We start from the raw sequence: 25,021 nt of genomic DNA on the forward strand, positions 1-25,021 counted from the left end.
TAACCACTTGATGTTGCCCACACTTTATGAATTTTTGTGTTCTATGGTTTTTATTTTAAACTTTACTGCAGTCAGGAGTGCAACAAAACTGCTTCATAATTACCAATGCTTTTTAACTATCTTTACTAAAAAATAAGTTGAAAAAATATGCTTGATACTATTTGATGTTCACAACACTATGTCTATCAACAAATTACAGAAATTTTACAGTCAATTAAGGGAATAGTTTTCATCATTTCACATATATTTTAAATACAATTTATATATATTACACTTTGCAAATAATCATGATTTAAGGTCTTCAAAATATGAAAAACCTGCTGTAAACGATGAAAAATATCAACATGACAAATTGATTTACAAAGTAAGAATGGGTTATTGTGTGTTATAATTTTTAAAACAATGTTAAATAAAATACATATCAGATGTCAGGAGTGCAACACAATAATGTAACATAGGGTCACTTCAAAATCTAGTATTTTTCGTAAGAGAACTCGTATTTAACAATTCTTTTTTGGCTTAGATTTAAAGAATTGACTTGAACGGACAAAAAAGTGAATTTTGGGGAATTTGCTTCATATTTTTTTCTTATTAAAACTATTCAAACCAGAATTGAAAAAAAAAATGTAAAATAACAATCAAAAAGCCACTTTTTTGTCACATATACAAGAGAAGATACTTAATCAAGGTCTAGATTTATTCATTTATACCCCTTTTACAATTTTGAAGCATAAAAAACTATAATTTCTTGTGATTATGTATTTTAGAGTCTTTTAAGGTGTAATGATATTTTCTTTTTTCAAAAGAAATTTTACTAATAAAAATTCTGAAACTTTTTTATCCCATTTTCTATTCTATTGCCACTTCAGGATTTTAAACTAGAACGCATGTGCAATATGATGATATAAGTGAAAGATATGTTAGAAGTAGTTGAATTTTGCCAAAAAAATTCAGTTTGGTGGTCATTTTTTTTTAATTCACCCAACAGGAAATAAATCGGAATCAATTTACAATAAGACACTAAAATGACAAAATGATGAAATGCAGTCACTTCAAAAAAATTGAGCTTATCGTTTGAAAGTGAACAAATTCACAAATTAGGTCACGGATTAAACTGCTGGATTCCAACCCCTACCTAAAATGAAGGAAATTAAAGGTCAGGATTTGTTGCAATGCTGCATGAGACAAATAAAATAAGTCAAGCTGGTTTAGACTGAAATTTAAGGGAGACTGAGATTTATTTCAAATTAACTGAATTTCATTATATCTGTGTGTCTTGAGTTACATAATAAATGTAGATATGGTAAAAAAAATATACATGCGAGAATTCATTATTTTTTTTTACAGAAAATTTCATGCAGTATGTGTTTTAGAAATATATTTATCTGCATTTTTCATAGATGTCTGTAATTTTTGACCGTTTTAAGATGACCTGTGTCAGAAAACTCTCAAGACTATTATACATGAAAAAATTCATCTAGAACATCAGACATTCCTTGCTGCATAGATGCAATTATTTGTCAAGTGGCACATTTAGAGAACAACCCAGTCTCATTTGCATTAAAAATAAACGTTTCAATTTTATTTACTCCAGCACTTTCTCCGTATGCCAGTTTATAAACAACACCCCTGTAAATTTTAGCCATGTCAGTTTTAATGCTGTAGTTAGAAAAATAAAAACGACAACTAATATGTTCTGGTGAGAAATGTAAATTGTTTATACGAGACATAATTTAATTTTTGAAAGTCTGCTGACATCAAATCACAAGTGTGAAAAATTTACAAGTGCTAGACTTTATATATAATTAGTCATCTTTGTCCATGTGTCACGATCGGCGACTTCAGTCTAACTGTTATCAAAACAACAAGTTTGTGTGCAGCGGACCTCAGAATCACTTCAAATTAACAGGGTTTTTCAATTTAACTGACTTCAATCTAAACAAGTATTTTTTTTACAAAGAAACTATACCAGTTTTTTAGGGGAATCCAATTAGGAATGTCATATGGGTAAAACAGAATTTAGAGTTCTCTAGTTCAAAACTAAAGGAGATACATGTAAAACAAAAAAGTACAAAATTTAAAGAACTACACTCAAACTCACTTACATTGAACTATCTTTATTTGAAAAATCAGTTAGTTTGAAATGAATTTGGATTCCCCTAAAAAACTTTGAGGCACATAATAACATGACCTTGTTGTTCCTGAGGAGATATATTTGAAGGTTTTTTTTTCATACATGCAAACATAAATTTGATAATTGAATTCAACCCCAACCTAATCCCAGGCTAATTAATTTGAACAAGTTAACTTTTATCTCCTTAACTTGGAGTTGTTTTCATATACCCTTTAAGTACATGTATGATTTAGTGTGGCACTGCTATAATCTTGAGAAGAATTTTTTCCAAAATTATCCTATGAAACATACTTCGATTCCCTCATGTGACCCAACCTTTCTCCCCAGGGAGCATGATTTAAAAAAACGTGAATCTGTATACATGTACATATATACCTGTGGCTGATTGAATATTTATATGACCAATCATAGCCTGGCTGTTCATAAATATTGTAATCAGACAAGAAAGTGCCCATGACCTGGCTCTTAGAGACTTGCTTATATGATTAAAGAAGGAATCCCATATGTAAAGTGTTAATAAAACATTATACAATTATAAGATTAACAGTCAGCTGATAAAATACTCAACATGTTTTATATTTTTGGAGCTCTAGTATTGGTCAATAACATATATTATTGTCATGCAAGTATTTATTTTCTCTAAATAAATAAGATTGCTAAATTAAATACATCATGATTTTCAACATTGGCTTCCAAATTTAGGTCAGTTTTATCAGGCAAATATGGCACGTACAAGTAGAGCAGATTGAATATAAGGTCAAATGCTACACCAAATTTTATTTAATGGATCTTTTGAAATATGCATTGGATTCAGCATGAAAAGATTGATATTAGCTCTTCATTATTTTGTGTGATTTTTGGGAGTATTTTTTTAAAGAAGAATAATTAATGTAAAAATTGTTTTATTATTGATCATGGCCAGTTATTGACAAATTTAAGTTGAACTAAGCTAGTATTTGTCCAGTGTTTTCAATGCAGTCTCATATTTGCTGCTTAATTATTATAAATATATACAGTAGTAGAAACTGTGAAATTGATTACACAGGAAATATTAACACAAAATGTGAAAATTTTGAGAGGTACATGTACATGGAAACAGTGGATTGAAATATAACCATAATAGAAGTCATATACAGAAATAACCTACAGAGTAAAATTATGGCAAATCTTTTAATGTAAGACAACTTTTATACCCTAGCTGAGACCGCAAACAAAATTTTGTGGGGTATATAAAATCACTTTATCTGTCTATCCATATAATCTTGTCTGGGGCTATAACTTTGCAATGAAGAATCATTGGAAGCTCATAATTACTTGGTACAAAAATTGTTTATGACCTGAGGTTTTGTCTTGATTTTGACCCAAGATCATTTTTAAGTTCATGGTTACTAGCAGAAAAAGTAGAGAGAAAGGAAGCTGCTCCATATTAACTTGTCTGCAAACACTTCTCAGGATACTACTGAGGGTAAAAGCAGACTGAGGCTTTTGTGTCTCACAATATTTGGTATCATAGTAATCTGCAAGGAGAGATGATAAATTATAAGAAATTATAAGAAATTTGCTCTTTTAAATAATTTCACTGATTCATTTTTTTGAGTAAATAGTTAAATATCAATCTCTTAAGCCTGATATTGTCAGGTCTGGCTTGGAATAAAGAGCAATTATTAATTTGATAATTGGAAACAAAGTAGCTTTTCCTTTAAGAAAATAATCCTTTTTTTTTAGGTCTGTCGTCATGTGGGTGTGCATCTTCCTTTGTGCTTTAACATTTGAACATTTTGGGCTTCTTCTCTGGAACTGCTGAACCAATTTCAACTAATTTTGACAAAAGCATCTGTGAGTGAAGGGAAACAACATTTGTGAATTTCATGGTCCTTCCTGAAAATGCATTATTTCTTCAAAAATCTTATCTGCTTGTGGCACTATAGAAAAAAACTAAGTGCATGAATATGACTGACAAATGCCTCTTCCAAAATTGTGAAATTCATGGCCCCTGGGTCAGGGGTTCTATTGTTAGGGAGGGCTCTATTGATTATTATATGTTGTGAAAATGCATTAATTCTTTGAAAATCTTCTTCTCTACTCCTGGGCATTAAGAAAACAAACTAAGTACATAGTTATGATGAGCAAAGGTGCTTCCTCCAAAATAGCAAATTTCATGACCCCTGGTTAGGGAGTTCTGTTGGTAAAGTGGGCTCTTTTGATTATATAATGAAAGTGCATTATTTCTTAAAAAGTCTTATGCTCTGCTCCTGAGCATTAAGCAATTTAAGTACATAGTACATGTATTTATTTGCAAGTGTGCTTCTTTCAGAATTATGAAATTCATGGCCACAGGGTAGGGGAATCTGATGTTAGGGTGGGGCACTATTGATTATAAAGTGAAATGCATTAAATATTCATTGCTCCTGAGTATTTAGCAGATAGACTAAGTGCATGATTATAATGAGCAAGGGTGCCTCTTCTTAAATTTGTGGCCCCAGAATCAGTGGTCCTTATATGGAAAGAAGGTGGTCTATTGATTATATAGTGAAAATGCAATTGTTAAGGTCTTCCGACTTCAGACTTTAATGTTTTCCTTGCAATATTTGTCACTTCTGGTTAGTTACCAGAAGTGATATTTAATTTAGGGATTTTTTAAAAACTTGAACAGTTTTGAATAAAGGCATGTAGAACTGATGTTCCCATGGATAATCAACAAGTGAAAATACATTATTTCTTTGAAAATCTTCTCTGCCCCTTCATGAGTATTTAGTATATAAACGAAGTACACAGTAATGATGAGCAAGTGTGCCTCTTCCAAAATTTTTAATTTCACGGCCCTTGGGTCAGTGATTCTGCTCTAAGGTAGGGCTGTGTTGAAGATACATTGTACAGTGAAAATGCATTCTTCTTCTCTTCTCCTGTGCATTTTCTAGTGCATCTAGGGCTGTGTTGAAGATACATTGTACAGTGAAAATGCATTCTTCTTCTCTTCTCCTGTGCATCTAACAGAGTACAAACAGAGTACAAATTTGTAATAAGGAAGGGTATTTTTACAAGGTTTTTGAAATTCTGGACCACTTGGTCAAGTGTTTTTGTGCTGGAAAAGACTCCTGTAATTTGTATTCTACTCAGAAAAGTTATTCCCCTTTGCTTATCCACATGATAATTAATCACTGTAAATAATGTAATTGAAAGGTCAATTGAATAAGAGAATTATACAAGAATTTATATAGTATATAGTACAAAGAGTATACTTTCATAGTTTTTAAATGATCAGGTAGAGTTGCAAATAATAGATCAATAAAAATGTGAGAAAAATACCTTTGAGGACTAAGAGAGGCCAGTGTGAGAGGGAATGAGGTAGTGTTCCTGCAGTCAAACCTTGTTATCTTGAATTCGATGGGACCAAGGAAAAACTTTGAGATATCCAAGGATTTGAGATATCGAGGGTAAAATACTTAAAGAATAAGTAGTTGGGACTTTCAAATCACTTCGACATATCCATGGTATTCGAGATTGCAGTGTTCGAGATATCAAAGTTCAACTGAAGTAGTGATCAAGTACTACTGTTTTGTTAAGTTTATATGGTGATAATGACAGTGTGTTCCCATTTTGCACAAAAGAACAATAGGTGTGAAATATGTTTTTATAAGTTAGAATTACAGTCTGCTTTCTACCTGGGATTTACCTATATTTTACTAGTGTTTTTGTGTCACCTGCAGAACAGAGCGACATGAAGGGATCACTTTACCCGACGTTTGTCTGTCTGTCTGTCACACCCTATATCTCAAGAACTGTAAGAGATATGGATTTGATATTTTGCACATATATTGCTTGGCACTATGACTTTTGTAAATTACCATGGTTACCGACCTCATGACCTTTGATCTTGACATTTGACCTACTTTTCAAAATAGCTCATAGTGCCAATATGCAGCATATTTTTGACATTTAAGGTATGTCACTTGTGAAATTAGTTATATCAAGGATTTTTTGAGAAGTATATTTTAGATTAGTACTCATAAAGCATGACTCAAAATCGCAAAGAAAATGGGGGGTCAGTGTGCATCTTACTGAACCACGGTTCAATTAAGATGACCTTATATTGTAACCCTTTGGTTAATCACTTTAATCTTTATCATATTTTATCAGATGTATAATTATGGCAATAAATATAATCAAATTTTACGTAGAATAGTTTGAATAATATTTATTATTGAACAAATCATGCAAATTAATGCGCATGAATCATTGTGTGACCTTTTTGCACTAAAAAAAGTATCATATTTGGGGTATAAAAAATCTAAACAGGAAATAAAATATTTTCTTGTATCAAACTTGTTATGACCTAAGTAATGATTGGTTGGAAGTATAGTGTTGTTTAAAATAATGAAAGAAAAAGTTGGGGTCAGTGATATAAATTTTGAGATATTGGCCAAAATGTTCAATTTTCAGGCAAAAACAGTGTAAATTTTATTTTCACTTCCTTAATATGTCATTTCTTGGCAAAGTCTGTTGAGTGAATGTGTAAAATTTGTTCTAAAAATATAAATTGAGGCCTATATTTAATATCCCTAGCATATATCATAACGGAAAATATTCTTCAAGTAAAAATATGTGGGGCTAAAGTTCCAAGATATTAAATTTAACAAATGTGTAGATTTGAAGAATTTTCTTCTAAATATCCTTCCACCACAAGAAATAGTCCCTCTTAAATCTTGCTTCTTTATGAATTTGTGAGCAGTTTTTTCATTGAATGTTGAATAATTTGCATTGCTTAGTATAGATATGTTATAAAAATTGAACTGTAATAAATAGTTTTGAAGTTAAAGGTTCTGACTGAACTTTTCTAAAAAGCTGACGAGTGACATATTTACCTTAAGAGGTACGTCTATGCTATTTAGCATGTGAACTGTTTGACATAAGACAATATGAAAAATACCAGCTTTACAATCCACTTGACCTTGACCTTTGACCTACTTTGCAAAAAATATTTCAGGCAGTTTAATTAATAATAATAATAAAAATAGTAATACTTTATTTAAAGAAGGTAGCCTGATTAGTGTGACACATTATTCTTCCCCAGGGCCTTCTAATTACAACAATATTATATAAAAGTAGAAAAGATTAACAGCTATATAGCAATTGAAATATAATACACAATGTCACATGATAATAATGACAATCATCATAATAATGATAATAAACAAATATATTATGATGACAAATAAATTAATATACATTTGTAAGATTTGACACAATATACATATACAAAAGATATAAATCAGAGTAATGAAATTCTATTGTTGAAGATGTATTTTTCTACATTTCGTTTAAAGACTGACAGAGTTGGTGCACATCTTAAATCTAAAGGCAAACTGTTCCAAATATGAACACCAGAATACTGGAGGGAATTTTTAAACAAATTAGTTTGGTGTTTTGGAAGGCGAAGGTCAAAATTAGATTCTGAACGCATAAGAAGTTTGAAAAATAAATAAATCTTGCAGGTAAGCAGGGCTCTGATTGTTAAATATTTTGTACAACAAGATACATTTGTGTAAAGTTACTAAATCAAAAACAGATAGCCAGCCTAATTTTTCAAATAATGCCTTAGATGGAGCATCAGGGGCAGCATCAAGAATAATTCTAGCGGCCCGTTTTTGGAGCTTATGAATTCTCTCCAAGTAACTAGCTGGTGCATTACCCCAGACCGTCAGACAATAATTAATAGAAGGCAGGTTAAAGGCATTGTAAAACAGTTTTCTAGTTTTCAGAGGAAGAAATTTCTTGATTTTTCGCAAGGTATATAATTTATATGTTAAAGATTTGCAGACTGAGTCTATATATACATGGTTATGAAAATTTAGCGTTTGATCTATATGTACCCCATTGGCAAGTAGTTTTTCTGTTTCAACATTGTCAAGGTGTTTGTCAGAGACATGTAAATTGAGATTTGGATTATTTAATTTCGATTTTCTTTGTTGAGTTCCCATCAGCATACATTTTGTTTTATCAACATTTAAAACCATTTGATTTTCTAAACACCAATTTTCAATATTTACTAAATCAGAATTTAGAGCTGTTTCAATACTCAATATATTTTTCTCATAAACATACATGCCAACTTTTTAAAATCTCCTTGGGGGAGATTGCGCGTAACGACATTTTTCAAAGGTCTAAATTCGCGGCATTTTGTCGTGAAAATAAGTATTTGTTGGTTTTTTTTTTTTTTTTTAAATATTAGTCTAATACCTTGTATCATATATTATCACTACTTCAAAAAGTTTTTTTTTCTCTATCAACTTCAACAAAAACACACTATTATTTGGAATTTAAAAAAGGAAAATTTTAATCAAAATTATTTAATATGTTAATATAAAGATCAACATTACCCCCCGCCCTATGCAATGTCATACACATACAGATTATTACATGGATAGGGATGTTAAACTTAATTACAAATAAGCTAGAGCAAGTTACTAAGAGTTCATGCAGTAACTGTCTTTGTCTGTTGGTAAATTACACATTTTATAAAGCTACTAAGTCAAGACACACAATTTGTTTGTTTTTTTTTAATCAAAGGGAATACTAAGAAGAAGTCACTTTTAATGTTTTTCATACAAAGTCTGTAAAAGGCCTTCATTACTTTTTGTGAACCACTCCTGGAATTCTGCTAAAAAACTAACGGTTTGTACTTGCAGACGCATCTTTTCAAGTTTTATTTTGGCTGTGTCTTTTCCATGATCAATGACGTAGTTGTAATTATAGTGCGCAATGCCGTATTTCCTAAACTTGAAAACCTTTTATTATAATTAACAGCTTATACATATATTGTCAAATTTTGCTGTGAAGTGTGAACTCGTCACAAGTTTGTATCCTGTCGTGTGTATTTCTAAAATTTCCACATCTGGCATGATTGTCTAGGTTAATATACACTGTTAATGAGAATCAGGAGCAATTAAAACCACAGTAATGACTGGTAGCACAGTTGACACCTTGTTGATTACCTGTTATCAGCGGCAATAAACAGATATCTACCGATAAACATTCGAACTGCCATCTTTTTTCACACGGAAATGCGGTATTATTCAAAGCGGATCGGTAAAAAATCCGGAATTCCTAAAAATCGGTAGAAATGGGATTAAAAAATATATCGGTAGACAAGCGGTAGATGGGGTTAAAAATCGGTAGACTCCCGAAAAAATCGGGAAAGTTGGCATGTATGCATAAACATGCAGAGTTGCATCATCAGCAAGCATATCAATTTTTGTATGACATATATGTAAGGGAAGGTCATTAATATACAACAAAAACAATAAGGGACCTAATATTGATCCCTGTGGCACTCCTGCTGTGACAGGTAAGACATCAGAAGAAGATGTACCAATTTTAACGCATTGTGTCCTGTTATTCAGATACGAGTGAAACCACTTAATTGACAATTCATCAAAGTTGTAATTCTTTAATTTATCTATAAGAATGTCATGACTCACTAAATCAAAAGCTTTGCTGAAATCCAAAAATGTTATGCCTATGAGATTACCCAATGGTCCATAGCATGCAACCAAGCATCAGTTAATTTAGTAAGTGCTGTTTGACAAGAGTGAAATTCTCTGAATCCAGATTGAAATTTTGTTATAAGATCAAAAGTGAAATCTCGCATTTGGTTTGCTAGGTGCTTTTCAATTAGTTTAGATAATGTTGGTTGTATAGAAATGGGACGGTAGTTACCGGGGTCTGCTTTGTTGCTCTTTTTGTATACAGGGGTGACTTTTGCTTGTTTCAACTTCAATGGAAAAATACCATTACTGATACCAGTATTAATTAAATGAGTGACTGATTTATCAATGATACTAGCTGATAGTTTTAGGAGACGAGGTCCTATGAAGTCAATGGCTGCCAATTTATTGACATCAAGCCCCTTCAACAAATTAACTACCGGTACTTCATTTTCACTAATTGGTGTAAGGCTAAAAAAGTTTTCATTACCAAGTTTAGATTTTGTGAATTGTCCTAACAATTCTGGGTTAAATCTGCAGTTTGGAAGATTAAGTAAAAGTTTACTTGAAATTCCTGTAAAGTGTTCATTAAATATATTAGCAATTTCTTGTGAATTGTTTGTTTCTGAGTCATTATGAATGATATGGGTAGGAGTAAAAGTTTTAGAATTAGATGCCAACTGATTAAGATATCCCCGCATTTCTCTAGGATTTGAACTATCTTCGATTGCTGATCTGTAATACAGTTTTTGCATTGTCAATCAAGAGTACAACTTTATTTCTCCATGCTTGGAAATTTTCAAAATCCCCCTTATAGTGGTAAAAATCTCGTAAATGTCTACCTTCATTTATTTCCTTCGTTAGCCCTTTTGGTTTAGTTTCACTTTTAACTCTTTTACATTTAACTTTGGCATGTCTGTCAAGAACATTATTAAACTTATGACTTTTGAATTTTGAGATGCAGGATTTAGATAATTAGCATATATCTATGTTTATGAGCTCATGATAGTGTACTTTAAAACCGTATGATATTCATTTTTCAGACAAACATATTTTTAAATACTATGAAAATACATCGGGATCGGTATGCCACAATGGATGGTGTAGACTGAGAATTTCGGTAAAGACAGCTAGACTGAAATCTCTTTTGAATGATTATTGGAAACATGTTTAGCTCATGAAAAAGTACTTCGAAAATGTATGATATTCAGTTACCACACAAACTTATATTTAAATACCATATAAATACATTGGGATCAGTATTCAACAATGTGGACTGACAATTGTAGTAAAGACAGACTGAAAACTCTTTTAGAGGATTGTTGGAAACAGGTATTAATAAAATGACAAATAGTTATTTTTGTTAATTTTGATTTAATTTTTCATTTGAGGGTTATGGAACCATATTTTCTTTGATTGTCAGATTCTATCACAGTCATTCTATCCATGGATGCCATTTTTTCTTTGCAGGCAAATGCATGAACTATCAGTCTATCATGCTTATAGTGAATAAAAAGCTGATCACCCTTAGATTTATTTACACCTTTAATGAAGCTAACAAAGCAGGCAACACATGCGTTCCTTGGAACACTCTAGTTTAAAAGAAGAATTCATCAAATAGTTATAAACCACAGCATATCAAAAATAAATTTGAATGAGTGGAAAATTAACTTATTGGTCTTAATAAAAGCCAATTAATTAAGTGGAAGCTGAAGAAATCAGATAATTATAGTTTTTTTTTTATGTTTTAAGATTAGTTCAACCTTGTTATGAGCAGATAAATGGTAATATGCTATAAAAGGTCTTGGTTTCTTTTTTTATTTTCTTACTAAATACAGACTATAGCTGAATTACATGTAAGTACTGTATATCACTTTTTATTTATGATAATTTTATTTTCACATAATTATTCTATATAGTCTATTCATGAAGATTTCATGCTTGCATAAAATTCTACTACTAAAGATAATAAAGAGCAATAACCAAAATTTGATTCTCTTTATAAAATACCAAACATCAATCCCCCAAGAATAAGATGTCACCAAAATTTAGTGATCTACAGTAATTATCTTACATGGAAAAATTTCTGTTTTACACACATTTTTTCTACCCCTAATTTTCAAATGTGTGAAAGACAGGAACAAACCATGATCACAAATGGGAGCAAGTATATAGATCTACTTTAAGATTTGTTTCTTAGTACTAGACTTATTATATTGTTGATCCCTGATCATCCTATTTTTCCTGCTTTTAGGCAACATATAACTTCATCTTCTCAGTTTATTTTGTTTTATCGTATACTTTTGTATACTCAGGTGACTGTTAAAGGCCCTTTGGGCCTCTTATTTGCTTCAAGAGTTCATGCATTCTTTAGCATCATTTACCTTGAGATCTTAATTTTTTCAAAACATTTTCTTTCAAATTGATATCTCGAACATGGATATCTGAATACCATAGATATTTCAAAGTGATTTCGAAGTCCCAAGCACTTTTTCTTTAAGTAATTTACCCTCAATATCTTAAACCCATGGATATCTCAAAGTGTTTCCTCGGTCCATTGAGTACAAGATAATGAGGTTTTAATGTAAATATATATATATATATATATATATATATATATATATATATATATATATATATATATATATAATGTGACTCTGAGAAAAATTTTGCATCAAAACACTCGGATTAATATTAAAATAAACAAGTGTCTTATTTTTCTTTTTGCAGGGTTAGAGACAAGTTGACTGATTTGATCAAATCAGCGTCCAGGTGAGTAGAAAAACCTAATGCAAGTAAAGGTTACAATAATTAAAATAATATTCAAAGCAGTCCTGTTGGAAAACAAGTAAATTCTTTACTGGTTAGTAATTAACACTTCTGTGAGGTAACGAAAAACCCACTTTTAATTGCAAAATAAACATCTCCTGCAATCTCCTGCAGGTAGTTGTTATTTAGATGAATTATTATCACCTTTCAGCTCATGGAGCACATTGCACTTATTTGAGAGATCAGTTTGTACTTTAGCCAAAGCTTTCATTTTGTGGTCAAGTATTTCATATTTTGCACCAAAAATGACCAGCATTCAAACTTAATATGCTAGGTTACAAGCAAGTTGACTCTTCTGCCATACATGTTAACCTACAAGGAATCAGCATTCATTTATAATACTTTTTTTGCATCTCTACTTTCATTTGTCTTTTCTGTGTTACAACAGTGTTTTATTACAATTTATTGGATCTCATTAGCAGTAGAAATGTTTCCTACGTTTCATCTTAATACTTGTTGACTTTACTGAGCCTGGGATAAAGTCCAATAAAGAGATAAACAGGTAAATCAATCCGATAAGGATCCCTCCCAGAACCCCCATAGACACCGAGGTGGGCCGTGAATCGTCAGCGCTGGTTTTCCTCCTTATAGATGATGATAGCTCATGCTTGATCAGGGACAGATTAGCTCGGATGTTGGCTACTTTAGTCTCTAGTTCCCATGTTGTTAATGATCTGTTGGCATCACACACGGTGTAAGTATAACAACTGCTGTAGACTTCAGTCATGTTGTAGACTGTCTCTGTTGTTGATTGGTTACTGGTATTAGTTAAGTTCTGTGCTATTGTAACATTTTCAAGAGTCATATTTGTAAGGTTTCCAGATGTATTCATGCTAGTAAAGAATTGCTCATAGTCTGATGTGGTTAAATCCTCAGCTATAGTACTAGTGATGTTCAACTGTTCAGTTGTGTTGGTCACATTATTGGGAGCTTGATAAGTGCTATAGACTTCAGTCAGGTTGTAGACTGTCTCTGTTGTTGATTGGTTACTAGTATTGGTCAAATTTTGTGGTAATGTGACATTTTCAGAAGTCATATTTATACTATTTCCAGATGTATTCATGTTATGAAAGAATTGCTCATATGCATACTCTGATGCGGTTAAATCCTCATTTGTGGTACTAGTGCTTTCCCACTGTTCATTTGTGTTGGTCACATTATTGGGAGATTGATAAGTGCTGTAGACTTCAGTCATGTTGTAGACTGTCTCTGTTGTTGATTGGTTACTGGTATTGGTTAAGTTCTGTGCTATTGTGACATTTTCAAGAGTCATATTTGTAAGGTTTCCAGATGTATTCACGTTAGGAAAGAATTGCTCATAGTCTGATGTGGTTAAACCCTCAGCTATAGTACTAGTGATGTTCAACTGTTCAGTTGTGTTGGTCACATTATTGAGAGCTTGACAAATGGTATTCCTCTGAGTGGGAGTACACACCAAATCATTCCAGGCCATGTTTGCTGTGTGTATTTCCACACAGTTTCCATCTCCACTGGGCTCATTTGTATCCCAGAAAGATTCTGTAAGATTGTCTCCATCCATCCACTGAAACACCCTTCCACTGTGTGGAGTGGAAGTATTAGCTGCCAAGTAGATCCAAGCACTCTTTTTATCAATTATTATCATGAATTCAATGAGATCAGTGAATTCCTTCCCATTCTTGGGCATTGCCATTGTGGTGTTGATGTTGGCACACAAATCAGCTGATGTTAGGAAATCCTCTGGATTCTCCAAATTCCTGTAGCAGTAAGTCCAGCCTGGATTTCCAATCCAGGCAGCATGATCCGGACACGAGTAAAACTGATAAAACTGAAGGGCAATAATCATTGCACATGGATTGTGCAAAAACTGCATCTTTTATCACATAATTACAGTTGAATCTTTGTGTTTTGATATCTAAGACAGGGTTTCATTTCCTTGTCAGTTGGACACCTATTCAGTAATGACTTGATGATGATGTAAATATATGCTATCATTGAGGGTATTGTATGCAGTGACCAGAGTAATAAACAAATAGTGGATCTGTAGACAGCAATGAAAATAACAGGAAATGTAGTCCATTTACAGGTGAAAGAACTGGCTGCTTTTAATATTGATCTCTTGTCCAAAATCAGAATCAATATATATCATCAACAGAAGATTTCCTGCTCTATAAGAAGGGGTGGATATGATTTTGAGCAATTTTTAGGGAGTTTATTATCATTTCATAATATGATATTCATATCCCCTCAAAAATCGATTGCCTTTTATTTACTTTGCCAGTCCTTTGAAATCAAGTACATCTATAGTAGATAAGTATTTGTGATGCTGAATTTGTTGTCAGGCTTGTATACTTCTATTCTTATTTCTGACGTTATAAGGGTACTGAAAGTGACAGCATATTTTTACATAGCACAATTTTGCATGTGATTTAGTTTCTGATGTTATTTAGGGGTACTGCAAATGACAGGTTTTTTTCTGATATTATGTAAGGACATGTGGAGTATACATATAGTTACTCTGCTTGTTGTCTTACTTTGTGTCCATCTGTATATTGTCTACAGAATCTCACAAGTTCTAAAATGATTAAAATAAATTAAGGTGTGGAAATTGGCTCATATTTTCATCTTTTGATCTTAAAACTGTTTACATAAGAGTAAGAATTGCATGTTTTGAATTTTACGTCCAGTGAACCAGCTATAGACTGTAGTTTGTCTTGATAACTTTATATATTAATGGCATTACAGTAAATGTTTATTAAAGATTAAGAGACTGGCTGAAAGATCAATGAACATACAGCATTCTGTACATACAACGTACAGTATGTATAGGTGTCCATTCATGCATGATCACTGCATTAAATTTCAGGATAAAACATAATATTTATCAGAACACTTAGAAATGCATGTTTTTGTTAGCTCGACTGGTCAGAGACCAGCATAGCTGATGCAATAGTAAGGTGTCCATTGTCTGTCTGTTTGTCTGTAAACAATTTTTCAAAATGCTATTCCTCCTAAATTTTTGGTCTGATTTCAGTATAACTTGGTACACAAGTAGATTGCACTAAGCAACATAATTCGCTCTTTAGGTTTTTGATCCTACAGTTTTGGTCTATTTGGTTCAATTTCAGTATAACTGGGTGCAGAAGTAAACTACTAGGATCCTTAATTCTGTACATGTATATCAGTTTTGATGTTGATGAACAGTTTTGCCATTGTATCTACAGTTGTATATCTTGAATTTTTTAAGTATGAACAACAAGACATTAGGAATGGTTTTGAATTGGGAGGTCCTACAGTTTTAGCCCAATTTTAATATAACTCAGTACACATGTAGATTACACTAAGACATAATTCTGTGTATCAGTTTTTCGATTTTGATAAATAAGGTTGCCACGGACACAGGCACTTGGGGGCTTGAACCCCCCCCCCCTTTCCATTTTTTTCTTTTTAAATCTGGGATCAACACACATTTTTCCTAGTTTTGTATTCTAATATGCACATATGTTATCAATAATGTAATCCTTCTTTCTTAATGAGCTGTTTTTAAATATATCATTTTCGACTGATACATAAAAAAAGAGAGAAGGCTTGCAACTCTTTTCTCATCATCCACCTCACTTCACTTAAACTTTGTGTGATTATTTATGGAAAGCATCACAAAACATGGAATATGCATACATCAATTAATTTGTTACACATTCTTCTTCCTTTTCATATTTCCATTTCATTTTTAAGTGCCACCAAGAAGAAGGTATAACAGTGTATTATTTGAATTTGGAATTATTTTGATTATTGGAATTTGGGGTTTTCAGGAAGAAAACCCTTAGTTAGACTAACTTAGACAACTAACAAGAATTTCTACTGTTTGTTGTGTTTAGAGCGACTAACTTAGACAACTAACATGAATTTTCTCATAAATATTGGGTTAGTCCATACTATCTTTGACAACTAATATGAGTTTTCTTCATAATAACTGGCTGAGTTGAAACTCAAGGAATGATTTCAACATCCCTGTCATTCATACCTTAATTTTTGTTAAAGTCATTTTAAATTTTATTTTTAATTTCCATTTGATTATATATTAGGTATTTTATTGTATTTTAAGGTGTTGATGGTGCTGGTGTTCTTTTTTTTTATGTATTTTATTTTGTTTTGTTGACTTAGTCCCAGGGCTTAGTCAGTCTCCCTTTGTGTCAACAGGGTTAGTTGGCGCACGCGTAATAGGGGGGGTTAGTCATGCCTGGCACAACTAACCCTAACGGGGATTTACATTGGATCGCTGATCCAATGTAAAGAACGCACCAAAGACAACATATGTCCGATTTTCAATTACTATCCAAGCACTGTACTCCCAAAGATTACATAATTCCACGCAAACTAGCGTAAATCTTACTTCCATCACTGAATTCTAGCCTATAGGCTAACGTTACCCTTCGAGGTTAATCTTTGGCATTTCCACCACGCCGATATTTTCACTAACCTTGCTGTTCTCTTTCTAGAAGCATCGATCGCCGCAGCAAAAAAAATCGCTGAATCAAAGATTGAAACGCTCGACAATAAATTACTTTTGGAGATAAACACGACAAGGTGTATGACAGCGTCCTCCTCCGATCTTACAAGGCACTGCAGACGCTCCCATCGTCACTTCCGCTGTGACGTCAGATTCACTCTGGTCAAGCTCGTCCTTTTCCGTAACCGGAAAAGAGTTAGTTTGAGGTTACGGAAACGGCCGAGCAGCTAGGATTACTTTCGGTGCACATTAAGAATCGAACTTTCACTTAGACGTGGGTCATATATTTAACTGAGTATGACATGTTACCAAAATGTGAAAACATTAGGACCTACATTAAATATATATTTCAAGTACATGTATATGGACTGTAAAATACACCTGTTGTATTCAGATTTAATACAAAATGGTATTACCTTTCTTTTGCAGATAAGATCACAGGTATATCTTCCTTTCTATTTGTTTTCCTCTCCATTTGTTAACTCGTTCATTGTTCATTGTTCAGTTGTTTGATTTTATTTTTATCCTGGTGACGGATTTCTTTCTTACATTCAGTTATAAATGAATTTGACTGCAAGGCATTTATTTCATATTTTACGACAAGAATAAAAAATTCTGGTTTTCAATGAGACACTCCTTTAGGATAATAAACATGTATTACAAAAGCGGATTGATACTATCATCTCTTGATGCCGAAAAATACGGTTTAAGAAATGAAGATATTGTGATTCGTCCATTCATTTGACTGTCAGTTAAGAGACACAATTTAGTGTGCAAATCCCGAGGTTTGGTATCAAAACTGACGTTTCATCTATTGTTAGGTCATCAAGTCGCAAGAAGGTAATCTTCTCATAAAATTCAGAATCATAGTAATTGCTCAGGGGTAGAGACATGCAGATATGAAAGAAAAAAAGAAAGAATCAAATGTGCTTCAAGTTCCACAGAAGACGAATTACATTTTTTTGCTAAAATGCCAACTGTATAAATATCCTACAGGAAGAGTCGTTTTAAAATCGTTTATTTTATTTTTTTTTCAAATCGCTGCTTAAAGTTATATGTCGACCTGGATTATGTCACAGGATGATTTTGACTTTGCTGTTTTATTATGCCGCCAACACTCAATTAAAAATTAAAATATAAGAAAAGAGCATACATGTACGTGTACAATATAGGTATATTACAATAATTATTCATGCAGACACTGTTTGAATGAATTTTATGCACTTTAAAGTTGACTGCTAATTTTCTGTTCATTATACAATGAAATTGTTTTGTTTTGTTCGTGTTATTTATAAATTTGATTTCGGACAATGTGCATCTATATGTTCCACTGTGGGCCAAAATTAGTTGAATCATGTTATACAGAAAAAAATGCCCCCCACTACACACTAAGGCCATCTTCAAAAATTGTTTGATTGCCTTATCCAGATGGACTGGCTAAAATGGCCCGCGCCACTCGTAAATTCTTTTTTTCAACCTAAGGGAAACAGTTATTTCTTGTACATATAGCATTGATGTTGTAATTTAATTTATCACTTGCTGAAGTAATCCTGAAGTGAGAAGAAATGGACGACGAACTGTCATTTTTGTCACATTCAAAACAGTTTAACGTTTACAACGTCCGATTCAATCGCAGAGGACTGAAACAGTTGGGAAAAAATGATTTCTATAAAGACATTTAACCTTGTAATATGGAATGGAATTATGTTTTTAAATATCAACTTACCAGCAAATCAAGGTGAAATTGTTGAAAGGAAGCATGTATAGTACATGATTTTTTTTTTTTTTTATTATTAATAAAACCAATTAAATAGAATTTAAAAATGTCTTGCCTTATTTCTTCTGATTTTTTTCTGTTTAAATTAAATTTCATAATTATTGAATATTATACTAGAATTTTTTTAAGGTAAATTTAAATTATTACCCTTTTGAACGTACATGTATCTTGCTTACTACTATCATTCCAGTGACAGCGTACATGTCACTTTGTTTGATCGAACCGATAATACTGACCAATCGCATTAATGATTGTTTACGAGAACGACATTTGTAATGAGTAGATCAACACGTTGTCAGTCAAACAACCAATTAAAAAAATGAAAATGGTAGGTTTAATGTGTAGTCAAAAGGTGAAAGAGCTATCTAACTTGGGTACATATTTATTGAAAGCTACGAAAATCCAATTTGTAATTATTATTTTATATTTATAACCCATTCATGTAATAGGAACACTGTTTACAAACTATTTCTTACTAAGGAACAACACTAAGAACAATCGTATCAAAGACTTCAAAGTATACATCCATCATTGCAGTCTTAATTCACTATCCTGCGCTCTTAAGAATCCTCTCTTCACCGCACACTAAAGAGTTCTGATTCTATGGTATTTTTCTGTAGTTAGAGTGATCTGCCCTTAAATCTCAATTCCAATAAATTGAAATTTACAGTATACTACTCAACTTGTGTATCTGCCCTTAGATTTGAATCCCAATAAATTGAAATTTACAGTATATTACTGAACTTGCAATCAATTTAGTATTCTTAACATTTGAAAGAGGCCAAGATAAATTAATTAAACACTTTATTTGCAAGTATTTTCTCCACGGAAGCAAACAATACTGATTTCTGTTCATTGATACTTTGTCGTATCTGAACATTTTTCCTGGGGGTAAATGCCACGTACCGTATATTGAAAATTAGATAGATAAGCTCAATATTTACACCTCTATTCAATAATATATGAATTAGAGCACACTGGACATGGGTGTTTGGCTTTTAAACTTATGGTCCCTGCAGCACTCCTCAGTTACTAGTAATATATGTGTCGGCATTGCCCATTTATGAAGGTTAACAGTGTTACTCTACAAAATGTTGCATTATTTATTTAATGTTTTAATTTTGAATACAAAATATGTCACATTCACACTGCTGGTAATGTGCGAATCTAGAAAATCTTGGTTTCGGACACCCGCTATTATTGGTTTACATCAATGAGGCAGTATAGGTCAACTTAACGTTCAGAAAAGATAGTACGTTTAATTAAGACGTAATTATTAATGTACAGTATGATTTTATACAGTAGAATTGCGTGCTGGTTGAACACATGTATTTGTCAGAGTCCAACCTTACGGTCAGCTGCAGAACTGTTGCTCTCCGAAAAAAAATATTGACAGACGAGGAATATGCAGTGCGACTAAATGGAAAAAGTGTATATTTATTGTCCATTTATGTGGTACATGTAAAATTTGGTCAGAAGTCTAACTGAAAAGAGAAAAATAGTAATAATAATAATACACAGTAAAGATATCGGTGATTTATTTTATGGAAAGAAACTTTTTTAACTTCAATGTACAGCGTTTTCGGAGATCTTAAGTACACACATTCTTTCAATTTTTTCCGAAATATCTTGCATAAAAATCCCTAAACCTGTGTAGTGAATAAACAAAACAGAAAGATTATCAAGTAAAATATATTTATTTATATACATTGTGCTATATATCAATCCTCAAATAATTTTTTTGGTTACAAACGATTTAAAGTTTTCTTTGTTAAGTTATTGGAACTATTACACAGGAAAAAGACACATCTTATGTATGATGAATAAAGTGTTTGGGTTGCTGTGGGAAAAAAGTGGTACATGTAAAATTTGGTCAGAAGTCTAACTGAAAAGGGGAAAAAATAATAATAATAATAATACAGAAAGTTGGAAATATATCAAGGAGGACAGACAGCATCGTACTCTGTTAAGATAAACATGCATAATTCTTTTCAGGATTTTTCCTTCTGAGTTGACATTCGTTCTATGAGAATAATTACCAAGTTTTTTCCGTACATCAACTTAAGCTTTACATTCAAATATATAAATGAAAGTCAACATTACTACGAAGTGTACAAATTCTTTTCAGAAATAGATAACCATACCATCTTCCATTTTCTATAGGTAAATGATGATTTGTAGTAAGAAATTTTAAAAGTATTTTTCTAATTTTGGAAGATAATTTATGAATCAAACTTTAAAATCCAAAGTTTTTTTTTTTTTAAAGATTCTGTAATTTTTCGCGGTTTATAAAGCGTAAATTGCCCCAACCCAGGTTATATCAGTATAACTTGGGTAGCTATTAAAGTCATTCCTTAAATAAACAAGTTCAGATTTTCATTAATAAAAGAAAGGTTCACATCTTTACATTAATCCAATTTTCAACAGAACAAAGAAGGATTCATATCAAATTCATTCCTTATAATTTAATGTTCAATCATTCAGTGTAGACAATACGACAATTTTTCCTTCAAAAATTGCTCCAAATTGAACATTTATTGCATGATAGTGAGGGAGACATGAAGATTTCTTCGCCCATGAAAAATCATATTCCCAGAGGGCAATCTTCATGTCTCCCGAACGTTCATGCAATAAATTGTTTATTATACCGAATCAAGCATAGTGCAGGAAATATAAAGAAACTCCAATGAATAAAGTAAAATATGAAAGAACAATATGAAACAGCTGTAAGTTACACCACTAGTCGCTTCATAAAAATATATTCCTTCGTGACAAGTCAGTGTGGTTTACACACTATAACATTCAAATCCAACCCATGAAAACACTTTTCTAAATATTCATATTTTACAAAATTTGAATCGACACTATCAATCAACGATATAAACATTCTAACTCAGTAGTAACCATCTCAGTCGCCGCATTGTGACGTCACAATCGTGAAACACGAAGTTTTGATGCAGGGCAAACACGATGGTCACGTGACTGTCTCGGCCAATCATATTATAATTAACTAGTGATTATTTATATGAGGTATAATAATACGCTTTGACGTAACTCATTGTGACGCAGGCAACTTATAATATGAACTAAATCTTTTATCCAATCAAATGACGTGTTACAACCAAAATTAAATTAGAGTTCTGAAAGATGGACGCGGATTATATGAGGTATATGCAAGCGTCTAAAAGGAAATATGAGAACCAAATGTGACAGACGGACTTGAACCAGATAGGTGGACAGCTAGATGAAAAGACTGAGACTGAGATTTGCAACTCTTGTGAATTATGAATATTAACTCTTGTGAATTATGAATATTAACTCTCATCTATGCAAGTTTGGTCAGTGATTGAATGGACTCTTCAACTCATTCCTCAGATTTCAATCTTTTTAGTAGTTTCTCTATCTGTCCACTTAATTTTCTTTTTGATGAAGATATAAGAGATTTTACGCTTGGATGATCCAAGAGGTGGTTGTATGAATCTCCAACGTGTACTGTATAATCTACACAAACATCAGTTTCATCTAAAGGCCGGTGTTCTTTGGCAGCATCGCAGAATTCTACAAATTCTCTCGGGATGGACCTCCGGTGGATGTTGAGGTCTACAATTCAGAAACGAAGATCTTTTAATAACTTTCTTTACAATCATTATTTAATTTGTAATTATTACAATAGTCTATATTACAGAAGTATATATGAAATCACCAATTGTATTTGACAAAGCAAGGAAAATCAACACGAGTTGTAACCCCACTGTTCGTTTGAACTTATTTGAAGAACAACTTTTTGCCCCCCCCCCTTCTCTTTCATCACATCTCCACACACATTCCCACACACATCATGTTCCCTTACAATACTAGTATTTGCCGTTTATTTCAATCTGAAGTCCATGAGTAAGACAGAACTGTCTTTTCAGTGATATGATAATTCTTATATTTTACTTTATCTAAGAATTCTTAAGGATATACCCTTTGTATAGGTTTAGATATAGGTTTAGAAAATCAAGAACACACAAAAGAATAAAAGAATTACTCTGAAATTGCTCAATTTTATAAGTGTATTCCTCATAATTCTCCTCAGCCTCCTCCCAGTCCTTGCAGCTAGTCCTGCGAATGAATATCTCCCTTAATAGGCTCATCTTTTTCTCCTTCTCCACGGCCGTGCATAACTGGCCCATGTCTTTGCTGGTTTTTATTTTCCTTAAAAAACCTAACACTTTCTCTTTTGGAACTGATATGATGGACCTAAATATCTGAAAAAAAATTTCAATATTTTTTTTCTATTTTCAAGATTCCTGGACGTGCAGACTTTGAAGGCATGACGATGCCTGCGTAAGGGACAAACCATAATATAGATACTGATAGACACTTGTAATCATCAAATGTATATATATATATGTATGTATGTATGTATGTATGTATTTTGCTTATAAAGTGTGAGGAAAGCTACGGCATTCAAAACACCATAACATGGACATGGGGTCAAAAGGTTAAAGTATGCGTTTTATTTTGACGTCACAAACGTTGAACGCCGTGGAAGTGCAACGTCATAAGCGAAAATCAAAATTCACGCTCACATTGAACAGAAGCTGTTGCAAAGGCTCTTCCATTATAAATTACCCGAAGGATAATACAGGGATTCAAGTCCGTGATGGATTCAGTGTCTGATTTCATACGAGATGGAAATTTGCTATATCCAATTTCTCGGTGTATGATGTGTAATAAAATACAAAAGATATGGAAGATGCAAAATATCCTTTTTAATGTTTCATTTTACCCTTTGATTAATTTCCATTTGTGGATTTTCTAGCCTCCAAATATGAAAAACTCTAGAAATTTCTTCGAAAACTTCATCATCCCAGCTTGCTGTTGCAAAGACAGTGGACATAGACTCCAACTTTTTCTATAGAAAGTTTTAAAAATACTTTTAATTTTTTCTTTATTCAATCTTTATTTTATTTATGTAATTATTTATTAATTTTTGTAAATTTGAATGTGATTTATCTTTACTAAGACCGTGAAATAATAACAGGTAAGATTGGAAATATACAGCTTACGCCATTTTCTTATGTTGCCGTCAATGTACTAAAAAAGCGGGTACAAATCGACACGGACGTCTCAGAAAACAATGGATTGAAAATCTAATTTGAAGTTGGATTTCAATCCACCTAAGCTATTTTCATATGCAAAATATAAGTGTTAGTGTTTTATCCAAGAAAAAATTACTAATTTCAATTCTCGAATACATGTAGCTAAAATTGATTTAAATAAGATTTCAAATATTTTGAAAGTCATACAAACGTTTTATATATAAATGATCAACATATACCTTCATTTGGGTAGGGAGGGGGAGAGGGTTATTTCACTTCATGTCTTGACAAAACTTAATATACTGTATATAACTATTTCTGAAATAACAAGATTTTTTTCTTCCTCAGAAATGAATTAAATATTCTTTAAAAATTCATGAGGACAATGAAGCTAACGCGCTTCATGAAATATGCCGATATGAAGCGTCGTTGTTCTTGTACCTCATGAATTTAAAAAAAAAATTCCGTCCTTGCGGAAGACCTTATAGCGAATCTACTGTTTATTGTTTTTCTTATAATTATTTTTCTGACCATCTAATTTTCTCGAAGACTACTGTATGGATTATAATGAAATTTGCAGGAACCATGTGTTGTCATCTGAAGTTATTTTATCCGAGAAAAAATTGGAAAGTCAATTCCAGAGCTAAGTTACGGACCATTTTCTGAATTTTAAAAGGACATTTTGTCCGATGATAATCTCAAGAACGGTAAAAAATATCAACGTAAAACTTTCAGGAATTATTGGTACTGATAAATACTATCCAGGACGTGACTTTTTGTTCGTAGTCAATACTTCCGTTTGCTATCGGAAGGGAATTTTAAATTGTCGAATTTTTCAAATTTTGTGTTTCTCAATATTTTTTTAATGAAATTGATAGGAATTATAGGGATTCTCAGCTTGCTCAATAAATAATTTGTTTGAAAATCCAAACTTAAGATATTTATCCCTTTTCAAAACTGAATTTAAATGTTCTTTGAAAGTAGAATTTCAATCCAATGTTTTCTCGGACGTCCGCATTGATTTCATGGCGGACGTCCGAGAAAACATAAAATTCCGACGTCCGCATTGAGTTTAATGCGGACGTCGGAGAAAACATTGGATTGAAATTTTTCTTCGCAGTTGAATTTCAATCCACCTTGCCTATTCTCTTAGGCAAAGTGTTAATGGTTCACCAAAAAGACAATCACTATTATTTTAATTTCAGTTTAATAGAAAATAAA

At 32.2% G+C, this 25,021-nt stretch overlaps 1 protein-coding gene across 1 annotated transcript in view; it reads left to right on the forward strand.

Annotated features, from left to right (window-relative positions):
• LOC133181757 (focadhesin-like) overlaps nucleotides 1-25,021 on the forward strand; it is a 175,931-nt gene that overhangs the window by 82,084 nt on the left and 68,826 nt on the right. The window contains exon 23 of the mRNA XM_061316342.1: nucleotides 12,349-12,390. Coding sequence (XP_061172326.1) covers nucleotides 12,349-12,390 — 42 coding nt within the window. The remainder of the gene's footprint in view (nucleotides 1-12,348; nucleotides 12,391-25,021) is intronic.

Source organism: Saccostrea echinata, unplaced genomic scaffold (genome assembly GCF_033153115.1).
Source record: "Saccostrea echinata isolate AGI-Se365-2 ecotype Australia unplaced genomic scaffold, CSIRO_AGI_Sech_v1 ptg000009l, whole genome shotgun sequence".
In the NCBI taxonomy this organism is placed as follows: Eukaryota; Metazoa; Mollusca; class Bivalvia; order Ostreida; family Ostreidae; genus Saccostrea; species Saccostrea echinata.